We start from the raw sequence: 24,526 nt of genomic DNA on the forward strand, positions 1-24,526 counted from the left end.
TTGTGAGATTCGTGTATGCTGAAATTTGCAAATCAAAATGTGAGGTAGTTTGTCACCTTGAATAATGACTGAGTGTCAGAATACTTAACAACTAAAACAGCAAAAAGAAATCATCATGGTCCCATTATGAATTGCTCATTAGCTGATGCCAACTTTTCAGTCAAATCAAAGAGGAATATCATAGTTTGGTCAATGCTTTTAAAAATGGCTAAAGAGCTGGGAAAGCTCAATAAGAGACATTTGCATGAGACAGAAAATAAAGTAGAGGAGGCAAGAAGCAAGACACAAGACTGAAAATAATATAAAGAGCAGATAAGAACTGGTCACAGCAGCTTAAACGGATCATATTTCATGGCTATTACAGAAACAGAAGAGCACATCCTCATCCCCTGCAGAAAAAAGTTATGTATGTGCAAGGATTGGCTAGGGTTAAAATTAAAGCTGTGCAGATTTAGTAGAGGAAAGAAACTCAATTAGTGGGTTGTTGAAAGCAACTATATTAATGGGCCTGTATAGTAAATGAAATGATCTGTTTTGCAAGTGTCTTTAGGACTCTGCATCATTGTACTTGTTGTAATCAGTCAAGTCCTTTTTAGCCTCTTAACATGTTTAGCTGCAATTTCTGATGTCCTCTAGGCCAGATCTCTCTTTAAAAAGGCATCTCTAAAGTCAATGAGACCTTAGTATCTGGATAAATAAAGGATACGTACAATTCAGTTTTCCAAAACCTGATTGGCGCTTCTATTTTGTGACAGGAATGTTCATTCTGACTCAAAGAATAGTACACTAGTTTATACAAATTTTCATTATAGGGAATATTATAGGGTTACTGGCTCAGAAAGAGAAACAGCATGTTTCGACTTTGTGCTGGAATGATGCAAGAATAAAGATTATTAGAGTTTTCCTGACGGTGACAGAGAGTTAAAAAACTTCAGTGTAGGGACTTATGGGGGACTACAAGTCCCAAAACAAAGGAAATAAATACATAATTAAACAATTTATTATTTTTTTACTGATTAATTAATTAAGGGAATAATTAATGAATTAATGAATATATAATTATTGTATTAAATAGCTGTCCAATTCATTTAAAACATTTGATACATTACTTATTTATAATTTATAATTTAATATTATTTAATTAATTAATTAAACTTTTATTTGATTATTTAATAATGTATTTATTTAACTAATTTTGGAACTTGCGGCCCTCTAAAGGGAATCGGTACGGGGGAAGAAAAGACTGAAATCATTGACTAAAAAACTGGGGGTGGCAGTAATACAACTCTAGAGAATTAGAACTGCCATCAAACACAAGAGAAGAAGAACCGATGATGACGTCAATCCAGGGGCGCCAAATCTGCTGCACGGTGCACACAGAAGTACTCGTCAGGTGAAGTTTGGGGTGTTTTCATCATCTGAGCAGGTCAGCATAAACTTTGCTTGCGTTTATGACGATGTGTGCTACTTTGGCATTTTCTCCCAGCAGCCTAAACTAATGACTTAAGCACAAATCTCCAGGGCGAGCTGGTTAAAACTGTCCGTTTGAGTGGCGCGTAGCATTTAGCTAACGTTTAAGCTCACAGCAGCCACACGGATATTAACAGAGCATTTCATATTTCTTCTGAAATGCACCTACATACAATCATGTAATCCAACAACGGAATAACTGTGTGTGGTTATTCCATGTCCGATTGTAGGTCTGTGTGTGTTTCATTGTGTCTGAATGTGTATAACTTAATGAGTCAGAGCTGGATCTCACATTGCTGTCATTTGACTTTTAGAGTACCATCGCACAGTGGGATCTTACATCTCCCTTCATAAAGTCCCTTTAAGCTCCCGACACACACCCACAGATTCACACATCATCATTTGCTCTCCTGTCAGGAGCTCAGTCTGGGTAGAGCTTTTTTTCTCCTCCTGTAAGGTAGGTAAGAAAAACAATGTTGTGTATTTCATTGTTTTTCTTACCCACCTTACATATCAGTTTCTTTGTTTTTTCCTGATTTGTTGCTAAATATTGATATTAAAATATTCATAAATATAGTGTGTGGAAATCTTTTTCTCTTTATTTTTTATTTTTTTTAAACAGTAGTAGAAACCTGCCAGCCAGCTGCAGCCCTTGTGGGTTACAGTCTAAATTTAATGTTTTTGGTTTCTCTTGGCTGACTAAAACTTGTTTGTCCTTCAACAGCCACCATAGTTAGGATATCGACTTGAAAAGGGAGGAGTAAGAAAACAAAATTCAGTTTACTGCAGTCTTTCTAGCAATGATATTTTACACACTGCAACTTTTAACCTGATCCTAAAGCGTGTTTTTTTGTTTTTGTTTTTTTGCACACTTTATTTAAGTTTGCACAAATGTATGGTCAGTCAATGCTGTCGAAACATTAACACCCCACTGTGTGCCCTGACACACCTGATTTAGATGCTAAACAGGGCATTAAATGATGCTGCTTCTTCAGCAAAATGTATTAAGTGTGTTGTTGCAGTTTTTCTGAGTTCAAAAAAATTAATTTAAAAAAGTTTTACATTTTCTGATTAATTTTTTTCCTTTAGTTTTCAGTATTTGTTTTCTCTTCAGTTAGGCTTCAGTTATTTTTGTATTGGGTTTGATCCTTATATTTATCTAATTATTTGGTTTTAGTCTTTTTAATTAAAGTTTGGAGGGTATTTATCAGGGGCATCTCTTACAGAAGTTTAAAGTAAGTAAAATAATAAATACACGCCTTACTTTGTGGCTCACTGAGACAAAAGTCAACTTTAAATGTAATTTAATGTTGCATGTTCTTTCAGCCATCAGTCATGGACCTCAGCCCCTTTGAAGATGACAACTCCGTCAGCTGCCGGCTGGTTTCTGAGATCCCTGAAGTCTGCAAAACGGAGGATTGCTGTCTTGGCATTGATGAGGCTGGCAGGGGGCCTGTGCTGGGTACGTGACTTTTACTTACTCTAAGCTAACCACTCGAGGTTCTTCTATATTTGAAACACAGAGTGCAAAGTATGTAAAGTTATGTTGAAACATAGTGTTAAAATTGCACTTAACTAAATTAAATGTTTGCCAAATTTGGCAAATTTTTGCCTTTAATTGAACATTAATTAAAAACCTTCATAAAATGTTTAGAAATTTTATCCTACAACTTATTTTAAAATTTAATAATTTTGTTTACTGGTCTGGATACACAGAATGTGAAATTCTGGTCTAATACCAGTGTTAAAGAACAGTTTGTCCAATGCTTTTGTTTCTAATATCCCTTCTTTGCTAGAAAAACGAGAACATTTTAATGGTTAAAAACCAACAGATTTTCTGATCATCTCACTGTCCTTAAACATTAAGGCAGTGGAAATATTTGACACAAGATAGTTACTTAATCTTTGGTAAATGCCATGTTATTTGTTGATAGGAGCCAACCATGTAGCTATGAGCTGATATTGATGTTTGTTGTCTTCCTGTTATTTGCCATTTGAGTTTTGGGTGAATTAGTATGTACATTTAGTAGAGAAATCTAACAGTTTTGATGTTACTTGTGATGCAGGGCCGATGGTGTATGGGATATGTTTCTGTCCACTTTCCAGAAAGGAGGAGCTGAAGGACTTGAAAGTAGCAGGTAAACCAGTTTGCTTGTATTGCTGTATTTAAACGGAGAAAAATGCAGCAGTCTTTCTGAATATAATGCTTTAAACTCATTGTCACTGCTGTCCTCCTGTACAATTAAACAAAAAAAAGAAAGAAAAGTAGTAGGGGTGGGCGATATAAACGATATATGATAGAAACGATATAAATTTGGCCAACGATAGAGATTTTGACTATACTGCTCTACCGCGATAGCGCATGTTGATGATGTCATCAAGCTGCCCCTGTTTTGGTCGAAAGCATCGCAGCGGCTAAAACCATTATCATCTGCAAATTATGGCGGGCGACAGTCATAGCAAAGAGATGAAGCACTTTTGAAATATGGGGAAAGCCAAAAACTGCGCTTCCTCCATTTCCGTAACATTGATTCATTAATGTTGAATTCTCTCGCAGCTGCTCTATTCCCATATTGTTGCAGTATATTAATAACTAACCTCGTATTGTGGATTAATAATCTCAGTTGTTCTCCTGACTGAAGTTTGCTCCGTGTATAGCATCCTGCTATGCGATTGCATTTGTCCCTGACCACCAGAATCCCTCACGTTAACTTTTATTGAGTGGAAAAAGTTGGTGTTCATCCTCCAGCTTCACTGTGCTAATGTTAGGGCTGCTCGATTATGGCAAAAATGATAATCACGATTATTTTCACTGAAATTGAAATCTCGATTATTTGACGATATTTATTTAACCCTTTAAGACCTACCATAGAACCAAGTCGGCCAGAGCTTATATATTTTTTTTTTTTACATGCTGTAGTGCCATTTTTGGGAGCATTTCAAGTTGCTATACATCAATACAACTGTTATAGCCCATATTTTAATAATATGTATGCATTAAGTCCATAGTAACTACTTTAATTACAAAAAAGTGCAATAAACTACAAAAAAATTGAAAATCGTTTTTGTTTTTTTTACATATATTTCTACTTGGAGAAATTTAAGAGGCTTATCCCTCAAAACTTTAAATACAAAAAAGTTGCAAAAGATAGTTTCCCACCACAGGAAATTTATTTTGAGTGTCTTCATAGTTTTATTTTGGAGATACAGCAATTTTTATATACTGCAGGAAAAACAAAAAACAATCCTATGATGCAAATTTGCAAAGAAAACAGCAGGTGCATCAAAATAAACTATTTCCAGCAGTGCAATTTGAGTTCTAAGCATCCCAGCAACTATTCAGAAAAGTCAAACATGACTTATAAAAACACCAGTATAGGCTTTTAAGGCCTACAAGTAAAAAACTAAATTTTCCGTAAAAATGACGTCACTTCCGGTTTCGGACAGGAAATGGCGGACATGCGATAGTTCGCGTTGACGTCTTTTTCATTGTGGGAAGTGTTACGAACAGCTGATCGGATTGGCAAAGCGTGTTTCTGGAATATTATGTTTTTATTCCTGCAAGGCTTTTTATGCAATTTTTGCAAAGCTGTATGTGGAAAGAAACCGTGACCGAGGACAAGCTGATGGCATAAGATGTAAGTACAACTCCTCCGGTTTCATATACAAAACAAACTATTGCGCTAGCTTACACGGTTCTGGTTCTACAGGGATTTAAAGGGTTAACAATAACAATGTATTGAATAATGACTTTAAAAAATAATATAAAATAGTGTGCAAATACTGATAACAGTGCAAATGTTTGCAATATAAAAAATAAATGAAAAATGTAAACATCTATGTTTAGTGAACTTTGCAGTGTTGCTCTGTGGTGCAGCTATGACACCATAGCAAAGTTTACACACTATGTCTACTTGATCCACGTCTGACTCCGCAAACCCATAATGTTTCCACACCACTGAAGTTGTTTTTTTTTTTTTTACCTCTCTTTTCAACCAACGGCAGTCACTCTCCTCTCCAAATAACTTCTGCTTAGCTTTCCGAGCTTCCCTTGGGTCCTCTTAATTGTTGTGATGCATGTTCGAAATGCAGAGAGGTGCGCTCGATTTGCCACACGGAGCAGCGCGAGAGTAAAGCACGAGGGAGGGGCTAATAATTGGCTCAGTCATTTTTAATGATCGTTGAAAGCCCAGATTGTAATCGTGATTAAAATTCGATTAATTGAGCAGCCCTAGCTAATGTTATGCTAACATAGCTGTGTCGCTAGCAGTCACATAGCACAACATTATATACCAGGTAGTCCAACTTCAGTAACCCTGCAAACGCCACTGCTGTTTAGTTTCCTGTCTTCATTTATGTTGGAAGTGGTAGCAGAGCTGTATGTTTTAATTAGTTTCAAAAATCTCTCAGTAAGAACATGGTATGTCATGTTTAGGTGGAAACTAGCGAGTTAACTTCCTGTTAACTTCTAACTCCGTTAAATTTAATAAATTCTGTTTTCATGGATGTAAAACTTAATTGTTACACCCGATAAAGCAGCAACACTGATGATTTAATTAAAGATGAAAGAATTTAGACCGTTTTTAACTCCTAGCGTTCGTTTGACTTTGGGACCTGAAGTGGACGGAGTTTTGGACCCAAATTACTCCGCAAAGCTCCTCACTACGGCAGCCGTAATGCTCTGACAATCCATCAAGCTGTGCGGCTTACCAAAGTTGTACTAAAACATTTTTAACAGATTTCTGCACGCCAAAGTCGGTTCGAGGTCAGTAAGCACAACCAGAATTTATACATAAGGCACACTCTTGATTTTTGAGAAAATTAAAGGCTTTTAAGTGTGCCTTATAATGTGGAAAATACGTTATACAGAAGAAAAGAATATATCGTGATATATATCGTTACCGCACGTGCTTCAAATTATACCGCAATATGGATTTTAGGCCATATCGCCCAGCCCTAAAAAGTATGAAGCTTGCTAATCATTATTTACTTTGTTTCAGTAACTAAAAATGTCACCAGAAAATAAATGAGCATGAAAAGCCCCCCAGTGTTTTCCTTTCCACATTTGAAGATACAATTTGTCATTGTGTCTTCAGTGATTATTTGCTTTTCTTTTAGATTCAAAAACCCTGACAGAGGCAGAAAGAGAGAATCTTTTTGAAAAACTGGATGAAGCTAAGAGTTATGTTGGGTGGGCTCTGCAGATTCTGTCGCCAAACACCATCTCTACCTGCATGTTACGGAGGTAATTTGCGCATACAGCGCCATGCACTTGGAGGTTTGTTACCATCATTCATGCAGACTAACATAATGTGTATTTTTCCTTCAAGGACAAAATACAACCTCAACGCCCTTTCACACGATACAGCAATAGACCTTGTACAGTATGCTTTGGACAGTGGAGTACAGCTTAAAGAGGTAGGTAAACAGTTTACATGAAATGTTTAAATATGTGCACATTATTCTTTTAATAGGGTCCGCAATGTCCTGTATAGGTCATATTTCCTCTATGTTCCTAAAAGCTAAATCTGCTTTGAAACTGTCCTTTGAGCCTAAGGGGGCACTTTTGTGTGGGTGGGCAGTTAAAGGGCAGGGGCATTGTGGAGAGCCACACTAATAAGGTGGGTTTAACTGTGCTCAGTATTAATCTCTTTAAACTCTCTTGATGTCTGTATAAACAGTTTCTGGTAAGAGAAGATGCTACAATTAAGCAATGAAAATGTGAAATAGAGCTAGTAAAAACACCATTATTTTATCACTATTTAATCAACATTTCCAAAAATTAAAGAAGAAAAGTTACATGTTTTTGCAAAATTTCAAAGACTTTTCATTTTAAACAAAGCACTTTTGCTGTTTTGGTTATAGTTTTAATTACTTTATCTGCAGTTTTTAAGTTCTTTTTTTCTTTTTCAATGAGAGAATCTTTTTTGGGCTTGAACAAGTAAATTCAAGTTGGGTTTAATACCTGAGATGCATTATGCCTTATGGACCTTAGAGCTCTGGATGTGCTTGCCTTTCTTCTTAAAAAACAATTTTATATTTCTGCTCTCAGGTCCCAAACTCTTGCCCATGAATGAGCCACATGCAGCTGTGTGGTAGCCTCTGTCACCATTCAGACACTTTATCTTGCATCTGCTTCAAAAGTCAGACTTTTTGTTTTGTTATAATACCTGCCATTACACCTGCAATTTATTCCATTACAGCCTATCCAAGCTTGCAGTTTCCTAACTTTCACTGACCTCAAACCTTTTTGTTTTCCAACGTCGAAAAATGTGTTGCAGACTTTATAGCTATTATGGAGCCAAGGAGACAAAGTTCAATCAGAAAACAGAGTTGTCTGCTTTGTTTTTCAATGGAAACTCCATACTTCCTGCAAATTCTATCTGTCTTGTTACTGTTTGCCTTGAGATAGACACATTCCTCAATGCTTCTTTTTTCCCCCTCATGTTAGTGGGCATATTAGTGCAGAACAGTCCACCAATGACCTCCGCTACAGGTGGTCTAGAACCGTACATCCCAGGTCTGATCTACTGTATCGTCAAATAAAAACCAAAATATAATAAATCGCTGTCTTATCGCAGCTTTATTATATTTGAAGTAGTAATTATCCTTTTTGTTTAACTGTTTTAAGTTGTAGCTCCGAGTGATCCAACCTGACTTTTTCATTGTGTATTATTTGCCTCTGTCTTAACTTTTACTATCTCTGTGTTGTGCAGATTTATGTGGACACAGTTGGCCCAGCGGACAAGTATGAGCATAAACTCTCTCAGCGGTTTCCGGGTATTCAAGTGACTGTGAGGCCAAAAGCTGACTCCCTGTTTCCAGTTGTGAGTGCAGCCAGTATCTGTGCAAAGGTTAGTGATCAGTCCTCAGCTGGATTTAAGTCTTTTCTGTTTTTAAATTCCTTGGCTATTAGAGTTGGTTGGTACTTTATTATCTCTAGGGTGTAAAGCTACCTTCAGAGATTTCATTGAAGTATTGAAACAAGTAGTTTTTACAAGCTGTAGTAAATGCAAAACAGTTGTGCATTGGATTTTGCACAACTTTACTATCAGGCTAAAGAGAAGCATTTGAACAATAATACAAAATTATGTCCTTATTCGTGTAAGGATTACACACTTTTTATGGTATTTTTTTAGTGATATATCTTATGCGATTATTTAGTGTAGAAAACAGAGTTTTGGTTCTTCAAATATTCAGCATTTTACATTGAGATGTTTTTTTTCTCCACTTAATGGTTTCTGGTTTACTGCAGTAGACAGCAGACCAAAAGGAGCAATTTCCCTTTTGCGATTATTGACCTACCGTTGCTGTTACTAAAGAATATTCATATTTTATATTTCATATTTTCAGCTCTTAAAGAGTTTTCTGGTGCTATTTTTTGGTTTGCAGGTTGCTAGGGATCGTGTCGTGAAAGGCTGGAACTTTACAGAGGACTTGGGAGAGGTGGATACAGACTATGGCTCAGGGTACCCTAATGGTAGGAAACCATGCACATATGTTATTATCCATCCGCAATAACATGTTTTATTTTAAACTAAAAGTTTGTTTTGCTTAAGTAAAAGTATGTAAAGTTAGTGCTGTGGAACAATAAAGTAGAGCAAACTTCTGAAATGTTGCTGTGAGTGTGGGTACAAACATTTTACACTGACCATAAATGATAAGTCATATTAACCTAGTTAACTAGTTAACTTTAAATTAAATGCACTTAATATACCTTAGTGTAGCTGTTAAAGCTGGGGTGGGCCACACAGTGAAAATTTGAACTTAAACATGGCACATAAACAGTGTAGAATTACTTTAACCTCAATGGAAAAAATATGACTTATTACATTATTACATATCACTGCCTTTGTGCCATTTAAAAAAAAAAAAACAACCAAACATTTCTTTGGAAAATGTTTTGGTTTTTTTTTTTGTTTGTTTGTTTTTGTTTGTTTTTTACAATTAATTTCTGCATCAGCTTTATATATTATACAATATATTTAATGCTGACACTTTTTATGAAAAGATACATGGTTGTATTCACTGTTTCACTATGGGATGCGTCTCCCCCAGAAGCTCATTCATCAGAAGTTTTTATCTCATTCCACAAATCCTGATTGGCTGGTGATTGCCACTACCACTTTGGACAGAACCACCCACCCTTAAATAAGATAAGATAACCTTTATTAGTCCCACGCGTGGGAAATTTGTTAAAGAGCTTACAGTATTATGTAACTTGTATTTAAACACCTCTTCTCGCTTTGGAGCAAATCTCAACCTGCTTAGGCTAGCTGTGGCGACAAAATCTAGAGTAAAAGTGCACACCAAGTCTGCGGAGTATGTTGCTTGTTGCTACTTCTAAGTCCCACAGGCACACTCAACATGTCCCCCCGCCGTGTCCAGACTCACTGCCGAGGGCACAGTCTAGAGCAGTGGTCCCCAACCTTTTTTGCGCCACGGACTGGTCTAATGTCAGACAATATTTTCACGGACCGTATCGCGGATAAACACAGCAAAATAAAATGATACAACTAAGGCAAAAACGGTGGTATTTTGTAAATATAATAATTAACGCAAATTCACTGTGTAATTGTGTAACTTTATTAGCAGCGTCCTCCTTAAATGCGTCATCAACATTAAGAATAAAATCCTCCTCTCTGCCCCTTAATGTTCTCTGGTCGCTGTGGTGATGCGTAAATATTTCTTTCAAAATAACAAAATAAGACACTCGACTACAACACGGGAAAAAACCCAGGGAAAACAAGTTAACGGTTTTAAAAATCCTGTAAACCATAAATTCTACACCCGAGCCTCAACTCTCGCAGCCCGGTACCAAACGACTCACGGACTGGTACCAATCCGTGGCACTGGGGTTTGTCTAGAGCGCTCAAAAAGTCAATAAACAACACTATGGCACTGCTGCCTCAAGAGGGCACTGCTGCCCACCTCAGTAACCATGCTATAACCCAGGATTTCCCAACCTTTTGGAGCCACAGTACATATTTCATATTATAAAAATCACACGGCACACCACCAAACAAAAATGTCACATAAGACATATTGATCATTTTTCCCCGTGCATCAGGTATAGCAGAATGGGCTCGTTTGTCCCCAGTTTACCTTTTTTGCATGTTAGGGCCTTCATCTGGCTCTGAACAGGACCCAGGTTAAATTGACTACTTTTTCTTTTCAAATGTTTATCGATTGCTGTTACACACTGCATTGTCTCAAAGCATGACTACCGGTATTATGTAATTTTTTCGTTGTCTTCTGTTTCCCTGGCAGTTAGCAACTCATTTAATCAAAGCATGTAGTTGTACTGCCCTCTAGTGGAAGACAATGTAATTGTTCTGCCCGTTACTCATGCCGGTTGCTTAGAGTACTAATCAGGTCGAACCAGATATTCTTCCACGGCACATCTATGTGCTGCAGCACAGTGGTTGGGAAACACTGCTATAGCCGATGCTGTAAGAAGCTTGACACCCTACGCGTGCTAGTGTTATCTAGGTGTTACAACCATATTCTGCAACTAGATGTCCCCATAACACAAGTGTTTAGGACACGCAGGGTGGGCGAGACACCGCTCCTTCTCTCTCTCTGAGAGAGAGAGAGAGAGGCAGCACTCTCAACTTCATCCTGGGAGCTGAAGTTAAGTAGTAAGTAAAATGTATTTATATAGCACTTTTTTAAGACAAGAAGCTATTGCAAAGTGCTTCACATGGGAATATAAAAGCATACTGAACAAAACAATATAACAATATTAAGGAAGTATAAAAGCATATCACATAGTTAGTGCTAGAGCAGGGCGATATGGCCAAAAATATTTATCACGATATATATTTGAAAATTTGCGATAACAATATAACTGACGATATAGTTGATGCGAGACAAAATACAACTCCACAACATTACTAGCGCAAAAAGACAACCTTCCATTTATTTTCACTTAAACAAGAAGCTGGTTTTTATGTACATTAAAGCTTTATAAAAATGTAACAGTGCAAATGCAAATTCCTTGCTGAAAGTTTAACCAAAAGGCATTTCCAGTAGAAATGGGCTGACATATCCTGAGCATAACCATGTATAATATCCACTGAAGTTAAAAAGAGGTGCTTTGTAACATTAAACGTATTAAACGTATTAAACGTATTATTAAACGTAAGTACGTATTTTTCGGACCATAAGGTGCACGGGATTATAAGGCACATTAAGCGAAACAAAGCAGTCAGATAAATCAAACTTTATTAAACTCATTCTTCTTGCTTCCTCCACTTCTGTACCATTGATTCATTAATGTTGAATTCTCTGGCAGCTGCTCTATTCCCATGTTGTTGCAGTATATTAATGACTAACCTCGTATTGTGGATGGATTATCTCAGTTGTTCTCCTGACTGAAGTTTGGTCCGTTTACAGCATCCTGCCATGCGCTTGCATTTGTCTCTAACTATGAGGAACCTTCACGTTAACTTTTATAAGTGGAAAAGTGTTAGCGTTCGTCCTCCAGCTTCACTGTTTATATTATGCTAACATAGCTGTGTCGCTAGCGATCACGTAGCACATCATTATATACCAGCTAGCCCAACTACAGTAACCCTACAAACGTCATTGCTGTTTAGTTTCCTGTCTTCATTTATGTTGGAAGTGATAGCAGAGCTGTACGTTTGAATTTTTTCAGGAATCTCTCAGTCAGAACATGCTATATCATGCTTAGGTAACTAGCGAAACTAGCGAGCTAACTTCCGCTAGCTTCCTGCTAACTTCTAACTCCGTTAAATGTAATAACTTTTGTTTTCATGGATGCCTGGAAGTTAAACTTCATAGTTACACCTGGTAAAGCCGCAATGCTGATCGTTTTATTAAAGATGAAAGAATTTAGACAGTTTTTAACTCTCAGTGATGCTGCGGTGTTCGTTTGACCTGAAGCGTACGGAGTTTAGGACCCAGATTACTCCCAGATTTAAGAGCATCTTAGTCCGACAAATACGACAATAACGACGGCCGCTTGCATGTTCTGCAAAAAAATGTGCTTTGTCGTGTATCTGACGGACAAACACCAAACCAGTTCCACATCACTGAAGTTGCACCATTTTTACAAACCAGTTCTGGTTCATCTGTTTCACTCAACAATCGGCCATGTGCGTATGAAAACAAAGGCACTGCGCATGCGCGTTTTACTCATATTCTATCGCGATATTTCATTTTCCTATCGTTGCCTAACATTATACCGGTATTACCGTGAACGGTATAATATGGCCCAGCCCTAGTTAGTGCTAGTGCAAGGATTTTAACATGGGAGTGATATAGGAGAATTTATTACTGTGCTGCAGCATTTTTGAAAGTGATTTAAGGAGGCCTTAGACAGACAGGAAAAGAGTGGGTTACAATAGTCTAACCGGGAGGAGATGAAGGCATGGACAAGCATCTCCATTTCACCTTTGGAGACAATAGTCCTAAGTTTAGCAATATTTCTTAACCCTTTACAGCCGATCGGAGCGGGCATGCTCTGTTTTGCGTAACTATTTTTAAATCCCGGTAGCACTGCAACCACGTAAGCTAGCGCAAAAATTTTTTTGCATATGAAACCGGAGGAGTTGTACTTACATCTTATGCCATCAGCTTGTCCTAGGTCACGGTTTCCTTCCACATAAAGCTTTGCAAAAACTGCATAAAAAGCGCTTGCAGGAACAAAAACATAATATTCCAGAAACACGCTTTACCGATCCAATCAGCTGGTCATAACACTTCCTACGTTGGAATAGACGTCAGCGCGAACTTTTGCATTTCCGCCATTACCTGCCCGAAACTGGAAGTGACGTCATTTTCGCGGAAATGTAGTCTTTTTTACTATCAGGGCCTCAGGGCCTATACTCGTCTTTTTAAAAGTTATCTTTGACTTTATGACTTTCTGTGTCGTTTCTGGGATGCTTAGGACTCATATTGCACTGCTGGAAATAGTTTATTTTGATGCATATGCTGCTTTTTTGCAAATTTGCAGTATAATATTTATTTTCGTTTTTCCTGCAGTGTATAAAAATTGGTGTATTTCAAAAATAAAACTATGAAGACACTCAAAATAAATTTCCTGTGGTGGGAAACTATTTTGTGCAACTTTTTTGTATTTACAGTTTTGAGGGATAAGCCTCTTAAATTTCTCTAACTACAAATATATGTTAAAAAAGCAAAAACGATTTTCAATTTTTTTGTAGTTTATTGCACTTTTTTGCAATTTATGTAATTACTATGCACTTAATGAATACATATTATTAAAATCTGGGCTATAATGGTTGTATTGATGTATAGCAACTTGAAATGCTCCCAAAAATGGCTCCACAGCATGTAAAAATATGATATAAGCTCTGGCGGACTTGGTTCTATGGTAGGTCTTAAATGGTTAAATGAAAAAAGCAGGAGCAGGTCATAGACTTGATCTGATCTCTGTCAAAAGACAGAGAGTGATCAAAAATTATCCCAAGATTCGGAGCAGTAGCTTTAATCAAGGATTAGAAAGAACCCAGACTTTGACTAATTTGGGGCTTGATACTCTCTGGGGCAAGAATTAAATGCTCAGTCTTGTCTGCGTTCAACTGCAAAAAATTGTTTGTCATCCAACCATTAATTTCCTTAGACAGCCCATTAGAGGGATAATTTGTCTAATTCCCAAGGTTTAAAGGAGATGTATCATTGGCTATCGTCTGCATACAGATGGTAGGAAAAAAATTTGAAACCGCTGATTATATAGCCTAAAGGAAGAATATATAATGAAAATAACAAGGGGCTTAAAACCGATCCTTGAGGGACTCCACGTGAAAATTTAGCTATATCTGACCAGAAGTTTCCCACTGAAACTAAAAGTGCTCTATCCACAAGAAATAAGGTGAACCACTTTAGGACAGATCCAGATATCCCGACCATATGATTTAAGCGGTGGATTAAGATCTGATGATGAAGTCAGGCCCATCCCATAGTGAGACATCTCACTCATGCTATTCTGAGAACCGGGGTTACACAAGTAACCGGAAGTATATCACATTACAATTTACATCAAAGGGACACTGTTTTCATTAGCGACGGACATTGTTGGGATTAACAGTTTGAAATAACATTTCACTTGTTGAATTTAATGCTGCCTACTTAAGACTGTTATGCTAAAATAATTTTATTTGCATGTAAAAGTTTTGTAGAAAAACTAGCACTGAGTCCCACTCTTTTCTTTGTTTCCAGATCCCAAGACGAAAGCGTGGCTGCTGAAGTACCTCGACCCAGTATTTGGCTACCCTCAGTTTGTTCGATTTAGCTGGAGCACTGCCCAAACCCTAATGGACAGCAAAGCGGTTAATGTGCATTGGTAAAGAGCCTTCAAACTCTATTCTGATCAAAGTCCTACTTTGGTTATGAAATCCTCAATTAAAGGAGCATCTGTCCTTCTGTGATTCTGCTCTTATACTGTTTCTGCTATTTGTGAGCACAGATCTGGCTGATACCAATTTCTCATAGTGTATTTGCAAAATACTTTGTTTTTCAGTGTGTCTGTTAGATAAGAATACTTGCAAGATCACAGGTTACACTTAATCTCTTTGCTAATCGCTTGACCTTAGGAGACCAGTAGTTGGCACTGAGTTTAAAAAACAATCTTTGTCCTCGTAAATCTTTTCTCAGGGACGATGATGAAGAGGATGGCGAGAAGGCAGCGCAGAGGCAGAGCAACAAGTCAATGTTGTCCTACTTCAGTGTATCAGCTGGAGGTAACGACCAAAATGCAACCCACCAGGCACACCGCTTCTTCACTGAGCGGAGGCTGAAGAGCCTCAACACACTCTAAAGACACGTTAGAGGGCCTTCACATACATCCTGGAAGTCATAAATGCATTGTGGGACTTTTTTTGTAACACAGATGCAAACTTCAGTCATCTGTCTGTATTTGTCTTGTTTGTAACTGTTTTTATATATAAAGATGTTGTTTAAATATGTTTTAAAGTGTGTTCTGCATTCTGTACCATACATCAAGAACGAAGGTGGGTTCATTGCTGGATTGCGTTGCAGTCTGTAATGCCAATACTGCCCTCCATTGGTAAAATGAATGAAAAGCATCAACAGAATGCAGCAACTACTATTCGAGTTGGTAACACAAGAAGAACAAATTATTCATCGAAGTCTGACATCAGTGAAATCTTCAGCTTCATCGCAAATCTAAACAACTTATTAATTCTGTATACTTTCAGTAAAAACCGATGGAAGTGGTCCATTGCAGATTTGGAACACACTTCATACTCTGCACAGTTTTCTTCAGATTGTAGCTTTTAGTTGAGAATAAAACACAGCGCTACTTAAAACAAGCGTCTTTAATTTTAACAAAAAAGCAACATAAATATTGTCACAATAAAACAGCCTTTAATTCTGTAAATTAGTAATTTCAAAGAAAAATGTATAGTTCTAAGTATCTTAATACAATCTTTAAATACTTCACAGCAGTTGGTAGTTGTTGTCGTTGCATTTCACGTGATAATACACTGAGTGATTCTGTATCCAGCTCTTGTAGGGAGACGGTATCTTTTGATATATTATGACTAAATAAAAATGACAGTCCAGGCTTTCCTTGAGTCATCAGTCCTAACAGACAGGTTGCCAAGAACAGAAACAACATAAAACAACATGTTACAAAAACTTCTGCTAAGCATCTCAAAAATAAAATGGTACATTTTTATCACAACCGAGGGGTGGATATTTGGAACTTAATCATGTTTAGCTTCTGTTGTCTTCAGTGTTACATGCAACAGATATGAGGTAGAAGTAGGATGAGGTTTGATGGTATTACTGCATATATTTCTCTTCTTTAAAGCCCACTCTGTAATCTGTATCAATACAACAATGTGCATTTAGAGAGCACAGCTGAATTTTGAGATGACCTTCAAATGTTTATATTCCAGAAATCGCAGCCATTCTTTTTCCGGATCTGTCCCACGCTTTATCCTCTTCTAGGCCTTTTCTCCAGGACACGTTATGATGCATCACATTTTACTACAGGATGATGAAAGGCAGCTGGCTAGGAGTTCCAGCTCCCGTCATATGAATATGAAAATAGATTCTGGCTAGGTTAGCCTAGCTGTTGGCTATGGAGGGAAATCCATTTCTCCACCTTGCTAGTTGCTGTTGGGTTTGTTTCTGGACTCCTGGATCCTCTTCCCGCAGTTCATAGCTAAGCTGGAGACGGCAAATGAGGAAAGGATGATGATAGAGCTCCCCACAAAGTGAGATGAGGCTCCTCTGGGGGCTGCTCTCAGAGCTCTCCTGGGGAAAGTTTCTCTGTCAAAGGCTGTCGTGGCAGTCATTGTCTGTGCCACTGGCTCCATGGTTGTGGAAGGTAGTCAGATGTCAGAAAGCTGAATTCCAAGGCAAGTTGGCTGCTGTAGCCTCAGCTGGAGCTGTCTGAATCACTCTGTGCTGCTGATTCCTTTCTTGATCCTTCTTCTATGGTCATTTATAACTTCCCCAGACTCCTCTTAAGTCCTTTGAGGAGCTCAATGTCCTGTTGCGTCAATGGGATTAGTTAGCGGTTGGCCCATGTGTAGATATGACTAATGCAGATCTATTTCAGCTTAGGACTGCGCAATGTAATTCTATTAGATCATCCTGTCTTTGTTCCATAGTGAATAGGCAGCGTTATATATGGAATACAATCTTGCACTTTGTAAACATACAGTTATCGGCCACTTTGTTAGGTATACTTGGTAGAACTACCTTAATTCCTCATGGCACAGATTGAACAAGATGCTGAACGTATCATGGATTGTGATAGCATTACGTGATTGCTACCAATTGGTTTCTCATTCATGATGCAAATCTTTGTGTTTCACAACATGCCAGAGGTGATATCTGGTGACTGAAGTTCAGTTGAGTACAGTGAACTCATTGTGATGTTAAGGAAACCAGTTTGAGATGATGTGAGCTTTGTGACATGGAGTGTCTTCCTGCTGGAAACAGCCATGAGAAGATGGATGCACTGTGGTCATGGACATTGTCAGTAATAGTAGTCAGACAGGCTGTGGCCTTTTTGGCATTTAGGAGCCCAAAGTGTGGCAAGAAAATATCCCCCACACCATTGCACTACCACTTTGAACCTGAACCCCCAATAAGGGAGCAGAATATCAGCCCTAGCAGAATGTTTCGAAATCTTCTGTTGCCCAGTTTCATTGAGACTCTGCGAGTTGTAGTCTAAGTGTCCCGTTCTGTGCTGACGGGAGTGACAGTACGGTCTTCTGCTGCTGTAGCCCATGTATTCGAAGTTTGATGTGTTTTGCATTTAGAGATGCTCTACTGTTGATCTCAGCTGTAACAAGTGGTTATTTGAGCTTTTGTTCCCTGCCTATCAGGTTGCGGCAGTCTGGCCATTTTCTGATCTCTGACATCAGCAAGGCAGAGAACTGCCTCTCTCTTTTTCAGATTATAGCATGTAAACTGGAGATCATTGTGGGACAAAATCCCAGTAGATAAACTGTTTTTGAAATAATCATACCACCCCATTTGGCACCAAAACCAATACAGATGCACATTCAGAAACATTTGATCAAATTTTTTTCTCCCATTCTGATGCTTAGTTTGAACTTAAGCAAATCATTTTGACCATGTCTGCATGCCAGTGAGTTACTGCCATGTGTTTGGCTGTTTAGATATTCTCATTTACGAGCAGTTGAACAGGTGTGCTTAACATTTTATGACAAAACAAAAAGAAACTATACCACCTTACCCTCCAAATATTTCTTTTGATTTTTAAATCCAACTTTAAATACGTTCCACATTTAATATTTAATTCAAGTCAGAGAAATAAATATGAAAAGCTAAACCTGATAAAGTAAGGCCGATATTCAAAAAGTAAAAAGAAAGAAAAGAAGACATGAGGTGAAGCAGACCAGAACCTACAAACATTTTGTGAGTCACTGAGGACCGTCAAAGAGGACTGTTGTGTTTTGTTTTTTTTCCCGACCACGTAACGTCTGCCCCCTTCGTTAAGAAAGCTGAGCTGTTGACTGAAAAGGATCAGGGGAAGATCCAGGCTGATTTGCAGGCAAGAGTACATCAGCTTAGGAAACTGAGCAGGATACGTACACACATCAACCTAAAAGTTATAATTAACATTCTGTAAATACATTTTCCAAATATTTTATATATTTTATATTAGCTATAAGTATCACTCAATGTTGATACATTTTAAATAATCTGTTCTCATTTAACCCCAGCGTGTTAATGAAATGCTCCACAGCCAACATAATTTTTCATCTTTCTTCGTTTTCTATATGATTTATATCGCAAATACTCTTACATTTTATTACACTCAGTGACGCTGAAAGGACTTTTGTGGATTTTGTCCTGGACTTTTGCTGAAACAAATCAGGAAAGATTTTTCTGAGGGGATTTTTAAACTATTTTTCAACATTGTATGCATTAAACAGTACACTGATAATTGGGCCCAAATGTATTATTTTACTCCCAATCATTTTTGTTTATGCCACATTACTTGTTTAGAATTCCTAACGCTATTAACATATTTAGTTTGTGATTGAACTGATATCATTGATCATGAGTGAAATATACATATATACAGCATACAGTGAACTGTACGTGTAAAAAAGTAATTTCTGAATTCACTGAGACGTAAGAAAAAGCTTCCACCAAAGGTCAGACTGTACAGCCAGCTTTAATTTGAGCTGGCTTTTGGCACTGAGGAACATATCCTGTCTTGACCCAGGCACAAGGGGTCAGCAGGTCTCTAAATCTGTCATTACGCGTAGTCCTAGTTTCTTTAGTTCATCTCTTTAATTGTTTAATTGGATTGCACTGGTTTTTTTCCACTACTAGCACAGAAAGCTTTCATGAATTAATCTCTGGTGGTGGAGCTGTTGTAGTTGTGTGAGACAAGAAAATCACGCTGCATAATTTTGTCCAAAAATAGGAATTATTTATGTAACTAATCACAACTCAAACACTCCTTCTGCTGCTCTCTGACCCGTTAAATGTCAGACTGAACTTAACAAGGTCTGTAATAGAGATGCATGACCTAAAGTCATGTGAATAAGAGCACCCTCCTTCAGTCCTAAGGTTTTACATACTAGGGCATAATACCAGGTTCTGAAATTATTTAATGCAACCCCAGATGAACAGCAACACATGACATATTACACTGTGTCATTATTTAACGAAAGCTAAGCCAAAAGGCAGAAACAATGTGAATCACTCCATGATTCGTGATTGGCCCACACTTCTTTACAGTGTTGCTTCATTTCCTTGAGGTTTGTGCTCAGTTGTTCATGCACATTCCTATCATAGCCTTTCAGTCAGGTTGAGGTCTGGACTTTGACTGGGTTCTTGCCATTCTGTTGTATATGTGCTGGATCATTGTCCTGTTGTATAATCCAATTTGGTCCGAGCTTTAATTGACAGATGCCCTCACCCTGCCAAACAAGCCATGCATGTTCGGTGTTTTTCTAATTGTACTTTCATGAAATTTAATATTCTAACTCTTGTTTTATTGCAGTTTATCTGAGTATTGCACAGTCTGACCTTGGAGGACCTCCAGTCATGGGAAGATTTTGCTGCCAAAATTCAAATTAAATAAATAATAACACAGTGTAATATGCTTAGGTTCTGTTCATCTGAGGTTGTGTTTAAATCAGGTGATGTAAGGTGATGGGTGGATGGATGGATATGTAAAGAGGCGTACTTTCTTTTCACTGTAAGCATCCAAGCAACATTTACGTAATAAGGTTATCACTTGCAGTATCTTCAGAATGAAAGATCTGTTGCTATGGCATGAAAAACTGTGCTGTAATTAAGAGAAATGTGAAGGAGGCCGTTCACATTGTTGACATTTCCACAAAAATATCAACAATGTGAATTTCAATTTGTGATTAAAAAAGGGTTGCCCTTCAAAACAAATCTCTTTTGTGATTTCACATTTTCAATGTGATGCAAAAAGCTGCTCGATGCAATGTTGTATTTAAACAGTCAAGATAATGTTACTGATTTTGTTTTATTTAATATCAAAGACAGTCTGCACCATCTTATTAAAAAATATCAGATGGCTAAATGTTTCGTAAATGCCATCATCTGTGTCAAGTGACCTTTGAGGATTTCTTCATTAAACTGCAGAAACGTCTGCCTGACACTTCATGTTTGCCTTCTTCTGCCTAAAGATTTAAAGACAATTCAGCAGATAAGACACTGCTTTATTTGTAATTTATATTCATATGGGCGTCATTTTGTATTTGCTAAAGGTCACTGGTATATATTCCCACAGCCTTGAACGTAGTTTGATCTCAAGCTGCTTCTTCTCTGTGGGTCAGCAGTATGAACTCCTGCTGTGCTTTGCTGAACCTCCACAGACACCGCTCGTGTTAAAATTCAGATTAATTATTTTCTGTGGGGCTGTCTCAAGAGGCCTAACATTTCACTTGGCCTTTTCACCATAGGCCAGCTAGTTTTGCTTGAACTAGCCGATCCTGTCCACATGGTGTCTCTGTTGCCCCACACTGGTATCTGGACTGTAAGCTTCTGCACATCTATGAAAGAGAGATGTTTTCTGTGAAGAGAAAGAGGTTATGACCCTGACATCAACTCACCAGTTACTTTATAAGATACACCCGTGAAGTCAATACAACAGATTGGCCATGATAAAATCAAAAAGTGATCTTTTTATTTTCATGTTTATCATTTAGGCCATGCACTAAAGGGAATTAAAAGTGTTCCTAATACTTTGCTGCTATTTTGCAATTTTTAGGGCAACCCAAAATCCAGTAAACCACACTCACCCATTATGGCCTCAATAGCAAACACGATTTTTACCTTTTTGATGATCTCAGCAACAAGTGAAAAATAAATAGTTCATTAAAGTTATAGCAGAGTTGTATTGAATTGCACTGTATTTCCCAGGTTTACCTAATACGGTAGTTTAAGTGTAATTTCAATTTGCTAAACGGTATTAGATGATTAACAAAAGGATCAACAGGATGTTTTTTCACTTGAACTCTCAGTATGAGGTCCAAAGAAATGTTGATGTAACTGAAAGAGGCCATCGTTAGGCTGAAATAAACAAAATAAATGATTCAGAGAGAGTAAAACCGACAGGAGTGTCCAAATCAGAAAAAGAATGACTTAAAATAAACACTCTGGTCAGCTCAGAAACATGAAAGCACCTCAAAGGGGATGGAAGAAAAATAAAAAGAATTATTAAATTATTATTATCATTATTTCCATAGTTAAGAAAAACGGCTTCACAACAGAATACTCTCAAGGAGGCACATCATGGTCAGAGTCTACATAAACAGAAATACAGAGGGGTTACAGCAAGGTGCAGACCAATCCACCTGGTGCATAACACAATGGTGGAGGCAATAACAATAGTAAAGAAATCTGTACTGCTATTCTTTCAGCTAAACGAGTAAAAGATGACCTGATTTCCAGTTACAGATGTTAAAGATGACACACTTCATTAACATTTTAAGCAGGATTACTTTTTTATGTCCGTCTTTTGCAGTTTTAAAAAAACTTTGGGAGCCCTGCGTGATCAGTGCTTAGTAGTATCTTCTTTGGAAAATGTCAGGGTAAGTGATGGCTTTTTGAAGCACCCTTCTGTTCCTGTTTAGGAGATATTTCTGCTTTGTTGCTGCTAAACTCTTCCACATGTGAGAGACTGTGTAGTTGTCCTAAAAGCGCTTCTTTTTTGGTGATGTTTATGTCTGAGGACTGTGAAGCAGATCACTAAATCTTAAGATTGTGTTTGTTGAAGTACTCTGTTACGGAGTGTGTTATGGTCTGTTTAGAATTACTTCTCTGTGGTATAAGCCACCCTCTTGTGCTCTTTAGCTTTTTTACAGACTGGGTGACGTTAGAATTTAGAGGTTTAACTAAATCAAGGTTCCCCCACCAGTGAAATGTTCTTGTTTTGGAGACCAAGCTGCTTGATTCGCTCTCTTACTTCCAGCAGGAAGAATTTTGCGTGTCACTGCTAAAAAGCTTGTTCCAAAATGATTTAGGCTTCTTTAGAAGTTGTTTTGCAAGATCTAGGTACTGAATTTTATGGTGAGGACACAGGAGACTCTTCCAGTAAGGTCACAGCTGTGAATGTGTTGTAGACGAGTACGCCAACGCTCCAGTCTGCTGAAGGTTTTCGATTTGCATTTTGTTGCATTCCTAAGGAGGGGTCCTTTTACAAGTCCTTCTTGTTGTAATCTCTCTCACGAAGTTTCATTTGTCTTCCAGGTGTCAACTTGACCTTAACCTGAGCAAACACCTCTCTGAAAACACTTTTCTATCTTCCTTTAGCCTTTGTCTGCTTTGTTGGCTTCAGTTCTTTTACTTCTTAGAGTGCTGGGAAGCTGCTTAGGCGTATTAATAAAATATTAATAAGTAGTATTTAAAATGTTTTCAGATTCGCATCACCTCACCCTCCCTAGAGATGATTGTGAACACTAAAGCTCCAGTAAGGTCTTTTTATTAGTTTTATGGGCTATGCGAACGCTCGAATCTCATTGGTTGCCCAAATTATTGCATGGTGCTGCTTTCTAAAATTGTACTAAAACAAAGAATTATTGAAATAATGTTTTATTATTATTAACTTTATACCTTCTTACTTCCTATATCCTTCTGTAATGGGCTGATTTAAGTGCCAATTGTTTTATAAATCTGCACATCAGTTCATCTTCTACCCACCTAGCTCAGTTTTCACAGTAATTTGGTGCACAATATTTGGCGTGGCTCTGAATATTGTTGGAATTGTTCTATTTTTTAGAGACAGGGTCCACTTTAGGTAACCAAGATGCACACAGTATCTCTTTTCTGTTTTTCTTGAAGTCGTTCCCCCTTCTCTTTATTTTGGTAGGTTTATGTATGTATGATGAGGCACCCCCAAGACTGCAGATCGTATGGTGTTTTATTTAAAGACACTCACTTTCTAGACTAGGCTTTTAGCACAGCTGTAGTCTGTGACCCACTTATACACAGACACTGCTGGCAATGAGGAGAAGGTGGGAGCTGTACGGGCTGTAAGGAAATGAATAAGGAGGTAGATCTGTAGGATAAAAAGAATGAGTAAGTATAAAAAAAGAGAACAATGAGAGGACGTAAAGAGGACTGGGCTGTAAGATGAGTGTTGGGAGATTAAAGATTTTGAGATGTTTGCAAAGTTGATGCAGAAATTTTGTCTATATGCAGTCGTGTAAAATAACATTTACCCAGGACTCTATGAAAAACCTAAAGACACCCGTAGTGCTTCTATATGAACTAAAATTGTGGGTAGTACCGAGGTCCTATTAATGAAATGCACTCTATTAACTGATCATCAACAAGTGTGAGCACCTCTATAAAAGCAGATGTTTTGGCAGTTTGCTGGTCTGGGGCATTCAGAGGTTTGTTAACACAACCCACCAAATTCACCTCAAGGTCATTCTCCACTGCTTAGAGAAATTACAAAATGCATAGGAGCAACATTTCAGACTGTACTGGCCTCTTTTAGCATGTTAAATGTTGAAGTTCAGGACAATAGTATTAGAAAAACATTGAATGAGTATGGCTCATTTGGAAGGGTTGCCAGAACAAAGCCTCTTTGCTCTAAAAAAAATATGGCAACACGGCTAAGGTTTGTAAAGTTAAGTTGCATTTTAACCAGGGGTAGGGAACTCCAGGCCTCAAGGGCCGGTTTCCTGCAGGTTTTCAGATCAACAGACCTGAATCAAATGATTAGTTCATTACCAGGCCTCTGGAGAACTTCAAGTCTTGTTGAGGAGGAAATTTAATCATTTAAATCAGCTGTGTTGTATCAAGGACACATCTAAAATCTGCAGGACCCTGGCCCTTGAGGCCTGGAGTTCCCCCAACCCTGATTTAAACAAACCACAAGACTTCTGCAACAAGTTCGTGAGAGAGATGAGACCAAAATTGAGATCTTTGCACTTAATGCACAGCTCCCAAGTTTCATGGAAACCGATCACAGCATATCAGCGCAATGATGGTGGAGGTGGAGGGGTGATGACCTTGCAGTCATTGAGTTGCCTCAGTGAAGCCATCTGTCTGATAGCCAAAGCTT

The 24,526-nt window shown here is 37.9% G+C and overlaps 1 protein-coding gene across 1 annotated transcript; it reads left to right on the top strand.

The window, feature by feature from the left end:
- The first annotated feature begins 1,280 nt into the window (after positions 1-1,280).
- rnaseh2a (ribonuclease H2, subunit A) lies at positions 1,281-15,422 on the top strand. Its single transcript, XM_004567880.6, has 9 exons — positions 1,281-1,426; positions 2,797-2,932; positions 3,537-3,608; positions 6,589-6,715; positions 6,801-6,888; positions 8,187-8,324; positions 8,863-8,950; positions 14,677-14,800; positions 15,112-15,422. The coding sequence occupies exons 2-9, from the start codon at positions 2,806-2,808 to the stop codon at positions 15,272-15,274; spliced, it is 927 nt and encodes a 308-aa protein (XP_004567937.3). The 5' UTR covers positions 1,281-1,426; positions 2,797-2,805; the 3' UTR covers positions 15,275-15,422.
- The last annotated feature ends 9,104 nt before the right edge of the window (positions 15,423-24,526 follow it).

Source organism: Maylandia zebra, linkage group LG6 (genome assembly GCF_041146795.1).
Source record: "Maylandia zebra isolate NMK-2024a linkage group LG6, Mzebra_GT3a, whole genome shotgun sequence".
NCBI lineage: Eukaryota > Metazoa > Chordata > Actinopteri > Cichliformes > Cichlidae > Maylandia > Maylandia zebra.